This window comes from Rhinopithecus bieti, unplaced genomic scaffold (assembly GCF_001698545.2).
Source record: "Rhinopithecus bieti isolate Rb0 unplaced genomic scaffold, ASM169854v2 scaffold_32008, whole genome shotgun sequence".
In the NCBI taxonomy this organism is placed as follows: domain Eukaryota; kingdom Metazoa; phylum Chordata; class Mammalia; order Primates; family Cercopithecidae; genus Rhinopithecus; species Rhinopithecus bieti.
In genome coordinates this window covers 2,620,037-2,628,040 of record NW_016814433.1, presented here as the reverse complement: position 1 = coordinate 2,628,040, position 8,004 = coordinate 2,620,037, and the positions used below count along the sequence as shown (strand labels likewise).

General features: G+C 49.0%; 1 protein-coding gene across 1 annotated transcript in view; it reads left to right on the top strand.

Annotated features, from left to right (window-relative positions):
* ASGR1 (asialoglycoprotein receptor 1) overlaps positions 1-3,609 on the top strand; it is a 6,095-nt gene extending 2,486 nt beyond the window's left edge. Inside the window, exons 3-9 of the mRNA XM_017850383.1 lie at positions 333-449; positions 588-683; positions 768-839; positions 2,589-2,675; positions 2,762-2,913; positions 2,986-3,092; positions 3,219-3,609. Coding sequence (XP_017705872.1) covers positions 333-449; positions 588-683; positions 768-839; positions 2,589-2,675; positions 2,762-2,913; positions 2,986-3,092; positions 3,219-3,393 — 806 coding nt within the window. The 3' untranslated portion in view covers positions 3,394-3,609. The remainder of the gene's footprint in view (positions 1-332; positions 450-587; positions 684-767; positions 840-2,588; positions 2,676-2,761; positions 2,914-2,985; positions 3,093-3,218) is intronic.
* Positions 3,610-8,004: the final 4,395 nt, after the last annotated feature.

Sequence of the window (8,004 nt, the reverse complement as noted above, 5' to 3'; positions counted from 1 at the left end):
CACTCACTTGCGTTGCAAGGCGGGGGAGGAGGCAGTGGACTGAGGTTCCTGGATTGGCTGCAGTGACGCAGTCATGCCATTAGGTGTCAGCAAAAGCTCAGGGCCTCGGTGGCATGGGGCGGCTCAGCGCTTAGCCCCCATCCCCAGCCCTCTTTTCTCCCCGATTTCCAGTTGCCTCTGGCCCTGCACGGTCGCCCACCGCCCGCATTTTTTCATGTACATGGTTCCTCCTAGACTACTAGGGCCGCCTTAGCTTGCTCCCCTTTCAGGACCCCAGAGCTGTGCCAGGCTCCCCTCTGTACCCGCGCTCCTGACACCCCCTCCTCTCGCAGGGCCACCTCCTCCGCAGTCCCTCCTGCAGCGTCTCTGCTCCGGCCCTCGCCTCCTCCTGCTCTCCCTGGGCCTCAGCCTCCTGCTGCTGGTGGCTGTCTGTGTGATCGGATCCCAAAGTGGGTGCCCCAGGGGCGGGCAGGGAAGGGGGTAACATTGGGGGGTGTTGACGGGGTACCGTGGCGAGGGAGTGGTGGGTGCGGTGGTGGTGGACACAGCGCTCCCATTTTGTTCTCTCTGCACCCTCTCCTGGCCAGACTCCCAGCTGCAGGAGGAGCTGCGGGGCCTGAGAGAGACGTTCAGCAACTTCACAGCGAGCACCGAGGCCCAGGTCAAGGGCTTGAGCACCCAGGGTGAGGGCGCTGAGGCGGGGCTGGGGCTGGGGCTGGGGCTGGGGCTGGGGGGCTGTCGGGACGCTGAGCGAGTCTCTCCCGCAGGAGGCAATGTGGGAAGAAAGATGAAGTCGCTGGAGTCCCAGCTGGAGAAACAGCAGAAGGACCTGAGTGAAGGTCAGAGAGGGAGTGTGTGTGTGTGTGTGAGTGAGTGTGAGAGTGTGTGTGTGGATGTGTGTAAGGATGAGAGGGAGTGTGTGTGAGAGACAGAGAGTGTGTGTGTGGATATGTGTGAGAATGAGAGGGAGTGTGTGTGTGAGTGTGTGAGAATGAGGGGGAGTGTGGATGGGTGTGTATGAGAGCCTGTGTATGTGTGTGAGAATGAGAGGCAGTGTGTGTGTGAGTCTGTGAGTGTGTGTGTGTGAGAATGAAAAGGAGTGTGTGTGAGAATGAGAGGGAGTGTGTCTGTGAGTGTGTGAGAGAATGAGATGGTGTGTGTGAGTGTGAGAAGGAGATGGTGTGTGAGTCTGTTGTAAGAATGAGAGGGAGTGTGTGTGAGAGTCTGTGTGTGTGAGAATGAGAGGGAGTGTGTGTGTGTGTGAATGAGAGGGAGTGTGGATGGATGTGTGCGAGTGTGAGTCTGTGTTTATGTGTGTGTGTGTCAGTGTGTGTGTGAGAACGTGTGTGTGTTGCGTGTGTGTGTGACTGTAAGTATATGTAAGTGTACGTGAGTGTAAGTATATGTGTGTGAATGTGCACGTTGTATGTGCGTGTTGTGTAAATGTGAGTTGCGTGTGCATGTGTGAAAGAGTATATGTGTGTTGTGTGTGTGGCTGAGGGTGTGTGTTGTGTGTAGTGGGTGAGGGTGTGTTGTGTGTGTGTTGTGTGAATGTGTGTATGGTAGTGAGGGTGTGTGTGCCTGTGTGAGGGTGTGTTGTTTTGTGTGTTTGGGTGAGGGTGTGTATGTGGGTGTGTGTTGTGTATGTGTGTGAGAGTGTGGGTGAAGGTGTGTTGTGTGTTGAGTGTATGTAGGTTAGGGTGTGTTGTGTGTGAGGGTGTGTGTTGTGGGTGTTTTGTGTGTGAGTGGTTGTGTAAGGGTGTGTCGTGTGTATGTGGGTTAGGGTGTGTTGTCTGTGTGAGGGTGTGTTTTTTGTGTGTTGTGTGTATGTGGGTTAGGGTGTGTTATGCGTGTGTTGTTTTGTGTGTTGTCTGTATGTGGGTTATGGTGTGTTGTGTGTGAGGGCGTGTTGTGTGTTGTGTACGTGTGTGTTGTGTACATGTGTGTTGTGTAAGTGCGTATGTGGGTTAGGGTGTGTTGTGTGGCTGTGTATGTGTGTGTGAGGGTGTGTTGTGTGTCTGTGGGTGTGTTTTGTGTGTTGTGTTTTGTGTATGTGGGTTAGGGTGTGTTGTGTCTGCGTGTGTTGTGTTTTGTGTGTTGTTTATGTGGGTTAGGGTGTGTTGTGTGTGGGTGTGTTGTGTGTGTTGTGGATGTTTGTGGGTTAGGGTGTGTTGTGTCTGTGCCTGTTGTGTGTTGTCTGCGTGTGTGCTTGCGGGTTAGGGTGTGTTGTATGTGTTGTTTTGTGTTTCGTGTGTTGTATGTGTGTGTATGTGGGTTAGGGCATGTTTGTGTGTGTGTGAGGGTGTGTTGTGTGTATTTGTGTGTTTTGTGTATGTGGGTTAGGGTGTGTTGTGTGTGTTTGTGTATTGTCTGTGTGTATAGGGGTTAGGATGTGTTGTGTGTCTGTGTGAGTGTGTGTAAGAGTGTGTTGTGTGTGTGGGAGTGTGTGTGTATGGGGGTCTCTCAGGCCAACTCCGCTGCTGTTTGTGGCACTGCGATGGGTGTTCGGGTCCCAGCAGGAGGATGTGGGACTGACCTCCCTGCGCGTCCCGCATCTCCTCCCGCTCCCCTCCGCCGCGTCTTCCCAGATCACTCCAGCCTGCTGCTCCACGTGAAGCAGTTCGTGTCTGACCTGCGGAGCCTGAGCTGTCAGATGGCGGCGCTCCAGGGCAATGGTGAGGAGGCCAGCCCGGCCCGCTCTCTGCCTCCCCCGCGCCCCTGGGCAGCGCCTTAGCCCCTCCGCCCGGTTTCTCCCGCTCAGGCTCAGAAAGGGCCTGCTGCCCAGTCAACTGGGTGGAGCACGAGCGCAGCTGCTACTGGTTCTCTCACTCGGGGAAGGCCTGGGCCGACGCCGACAACTACTGCCGGCTGGAGGACGCGCACCTGGTGGTGGTCACGTCCTGGGAGGAGCAGGTGAGGACCCAGAGGGTCTGGGAGGCTGGCTGGCCTCGGGGAGAGATCACCACCCGCCTCCTCTCTCCTCAGAAATTTGTCCAGCACCACATAGGTCCTGTGAACACCTGGATGGGCCTCCACGACCAAAACGGGCCCTGGAAGTGGGTGGACGGGACGGACTACGAGACGGGCTTCAAGTGAGTGCGCGCCCTCCCTCGGCCTGGGTCCGGCCGCCTTCCCGCCTGGGGCCCTGGGCGGAGGGGTCTGGAGCGACCTGGTCGCGGGTCCGACCTCCTGGGGCCCACAGCTGGCTCTGTCCCCAGGAACTGGAGACCGGAGCAGCCGGACGACTGGTACGGCCACGGGCTCGGGGGAGGGGAAGACTGTGCCCACTTCACCGACGACGGCCGCTGGAACGACGACGTCTGCCAGAGGCCCTACCGCTGGGTCTGCGAGACAGAGCTGGACAAGGCCAGTCAGGAGCCACCCCTCCTTTAATTTATTTCTTCAATGCCTCGACCTGCCGCAGGGGTCCGGGACTGGGAATCCGCCCATCTGGGGGCCTCTTCTGCTTTCTCGGGGATTTTCATCTAGGATTTTAAGGGAAGGGTGATGTTGGGAAGGTGGGGGGCTTGAAACCCGTGGCACTTTCTGCAGTTTGCAGGTTATCATTGTCAACTTTTTTTTTTTAGAGTAAAAAGAAATATACCTAAACGTTCTATGAGTTACCTGGTTATTGGGGATTCGGAAGCAGGAGTGGGCTGGTTGGCATTAGGAAGCCTTGGCGGGCATTGTAGCATCCTGATAACTGTGTGGGCTTTGGGTCAGAATGGCCAGACTTTGTTATTTACAGATATGTGAGTTTGGGCAAATTATTCTGTTCTCTGTGTCCCAGCTGTAAATCTTACTGGAGACCATCCTACTTGGAGCAATACCCCCAGGAACAGAACCACCCGAATTTTTTTTTTTTTTTTTTTAAATAGTCTTGCTCTGTTGCCTAGGCTGGAGTGCAATGACACGATCTCAGCTCACTGTAACCTCCGCCCTCCGGGTTCAAGCAATTCTCCTGCCTCAGCCTCCCAAGTAGCTGAGATCACAGGAGTGCACCACCACGCCCAGCTAATTTTTGTATTTTTAGTAGAGATGGGGTTTCACCATTTGGCCAGGCTAGTCTCGAACTCCTGATCTCAGGTGATCTGCCTGCCTCAGCTTCCCAAGCTGCTGGGATTACAGGCGTGAGCCACCACGCCTGGCAGAACCACCCGAATTTGTTGAGTGCTTCAACAACTTTGAATGAAACTCACTGGTGTCCTTTGCATTCATTACAGCAAACAGAAGCAGTGTTCACAGACATGGAACTGTGAACAAAAATTGCCAAAGTATTCACCCATAAACAAGACCTCAAGTGATTCCTAAAAGGAACAATGCTCTGACCACAGTAAAATAAAGTTAGAAATGAACATGAAAGTGCAGCCAAGAAGAGATCTATCAACATACAATTTTCTCACCATCTTTTTTTTTTTTTTTGAGACGGAGTCTGGCTCTGTCACCCAGGCTGGAGCGCAGTGGCCGGATCTCAGCTCACTGCAAACTCTGCCTCCCAGGTTCACGCCATTCTCCTGCCTCAGCCTCCCGAGTAGCTGGGATTACAGGCGCCCGCCACCTCGTCTGGCTAGTTTTTTGTATTTTTTAGTAGAGACGGGGTTTCACCGTGTTAGCCATGATGGTCTCCATCTCCTGACCTCGTGATCCACCCGTCTCGGCCTCCCAAAGTGCTGGGATTACAGGCTTGAGCCACTGCGCCCGGCCTCACCATCTTTTTTTGTATTACTTCCTAAGTAATTCTGAGTTTTTAAGAGAAAATCAAAATGAAAAAGTCAAGCGATTTAGAAGTGAACTACAAGAGTACTGTATATGCTGAAACCGTGAGGTGGTCAAAGTAGTTATCGGGAGAAAATGTAGGTAGAGATAAGCGCTTTTATTTTTTGTTTATTTTCATTTTTATTTTTTATTTTTTTGAGATGGAGTTTTGCTCTTGTTGCCCAGGCTGGAGTGCAATGGCATGACCTCGTCTCACTGCAATGTCTGCCTTCCGAGTTGAAGGGATTCTTCTGCCTCAGCCTCCTGAGTAGCAGGAATTACAGGCACCTGCCACCACGCCCGACTAATTTTTTATATTTTTAGTAGAGACGGGATTTTTACCATTTTGGTCAGGCTGGTCTCAAAGATAAACACTTTTATTAAAAGCAAGAAAGGCTGACTTGAAATATGCTGTTTCAACTCAGGAAACTTGAAACAGAATAATAAGATAAATCCCCTAAAGTAGAAGAAAAGAACTTACAAAACTATAAGCAGAAATAATGAACTAGAAAATAAAAATGCACATATGGTCAATAAAAGTAAAATTTGATGCTTAAAAAATGCAAATAAGGCCGGGCGTGGTGGCTCACACTTGTAATCCCAGCACTTTGAGAGGCCGAGATGGGCGGATTGCCTGAGGTCAGGAGTTCATGACCAGTCTGACCAACATGGTGAAACTCCATCTCTACTAAAAATACAAAAAATTAGCCGGGTGTGGTGGTGGGTGCCTGTAATCCCAGCTACTCAGGAGGCTGAGGCAGGAGAATTCCTTGAACTAGGAAGGTGGAGGTTGCAGTGAGCCAAGATTGTGCCACTGCACTCCAGCCTGGGCAACAGAGCAAGATTCTGTCTCAAAAAAAAAAAAAAAAGGCAAATAAAATAAATATGAAGGAGAAAAAAAGGAGACACAGACATAACTTTAGAAAGGAGAAAGATTACGTAAGTAGAGACATAGGGGATATAATTACATAACACTTCCCAATTTAAAACAGTAAAGCAAATACAGTGTTTTCCTGCCATTATTGTAATTTTAGGCAAATCTCTTAGAAGCCGGGTTATAACTTTCAAACTTATAAGCAGGAAAAACGAAGAAAAAATATTAAACCAAAGGAACAGAATAAAGGAGAAAAAAACTCAGAAGAGGTAGATAAGAAAAAACACAAAAGGTTGGTTATGAATCCACATATATTGCTGATTTTATTAAATGCAAAATACTAAGTTATCTTGTTAAAAGACAAAAAAACTTTCCAGACAGAATAAAAAATAAAATCCAACTATATGCCCAAGAACCACATCTGAAACAGGCTGGAAGCAAAATGATGAAAGAAATATTGGTCAAATTCCAACCAAATGACTATCATATGAAGCACACTTTATTTTATTTTATTTTTATTTATTATTATTATTTTTTTGAAATGGACTCTCACTCTGTTGCCCAGGCATGATCTCGGCTCACTGCAACCTCTGCCTCCCAGGTTCAAGCAGTTATCTGCCTCAGCCTGCTGAATAGCTGGGATTACAGGTGCCTGCCACCACGCCTGGCTAATTTTGTATTTTAGTAGAGACGGGGTTTCACCATCTTGGCCAGGCTGGTCTTGAACTCTTGATCTCATGATCCACCCGCCTTGGCCTCCCTAAGTGCTGGGATTACAGGCGTGAGCCACCACACCCAGCCATGAAGTACACTTTATGACAAAAAGTATTATTAGAGATAAAGAGGATTGGCCGGTGGCTCACCCCTGTAATCCCAGGACTTTGGGAGGCCAAGGCAGGCGGATCACGAGGTCAGGAGATAGAGACCATCCTGGCTAACACGGTGAAACCCCGTCTCTACTAAAAAAAATACAAAAACTTAGCCAGGCGTGGTAGTGCGAGCCTGTAGTCCCAGCTATTCGGAGGCTGAGGCAGGAGAATGGCGTGAACCCGGGAGACAGAGCTTGCAGTGAGCTGAGATCGCGCCACTGCACTCCAGCCTGGGTGACAAAACGAGACTCTGTCTCAAAAAAACAAAACAAAAAAAAAGAGATAAAGAGGATCATTTCCTAATGATAAAAAGTTCAACAGGAAGATACACCAGTATTAAATATGCATGCACTGAATAACATAGTCACAAAAGTATGTGAAACAAAAATTTTAGGGGTATAAGCAAACAAGTTTACATTCATAATAGCTTATAAAATATCTCTCTCAGTAATTGATAGATCAAGCAGACAAAACAATAAGGACAGAGATGTTTTGAATCTCAGATTGAACTGTTATGATCTAATGGACATATTTAGAACACTGTACTCATCAAATACAAAATACCCCCCCCCCTTTTTTTTTTGAGATACAGATCTTGCTATGTGGCCCAGGCAGGTCTCAAACTCCTGGGCTCAAGCGATTCTCCTGCTTTAGCCTCCCGAACAGCTGGAATTATAGCCATAAGCCCCCATACCCAGTGGAATACCTGTTCTTTTCAAGTATACTCAGACATTCTCAAAAAATTTAGCAAATACTAGGCCATTAATCCAGCTCTAACAATTTCCAGATGGAGGCTTTTCATTATAATGACCAGGAATGTAAAATTCTATTTTTTTTTTTTTTAATTGAGACAGAGTCTTGCTCTGCTGCCCAAGCTGGAGTGCCGTGGTATGATCTCAGCTCACTGCAACTTCTGCCTCCCAGGTTCAAGCAATTCTTGTGCCTCAGCCTTCCAAGTAGCTGGGATTACAGGGGCACAGCATCATGCCTGGCTAATTATCATTATTATTATTATTTTTTGAGATGAAGTCTCATACTGTCGCCCCGGTTGATGTGCAGTGGTGCAATCTCGGCTTGCTGCAACCTTTGCCTCCTGGGTTCAAGTGATTCTCCTGCCTCAGCCTCCCAAGTAGGTAGGATTACAGGCACCCACCACCACGCCTGGCTAATTTTTTGTGTTTTTAATAGAGACAGGGTTTCACTATGTTGGCCGGGCTGGTCTATTGCAGGATCTGGCCAGCAACCCGCAATGCAACTGAACTCTTTCATTGTTCCCAAATGGATCGGCAGGTCGAGAAATAAAAGACACACACAAGAAAAGCTGGGTCCAGGGAGTCACTGCCTTCTGGTCCTGTGATGCCGCAAATGCACTGGATATACCAGTATTTGTTATTAAGTTTAGTGAGGGCAGGGGTAGGTTAGTGAGGGATTTAGGGTCGTTTGATTATGAGGTGAGATGGTCACATGGGGATGAAGTAATTCTTTAACATAACATCTGTCTTCAGA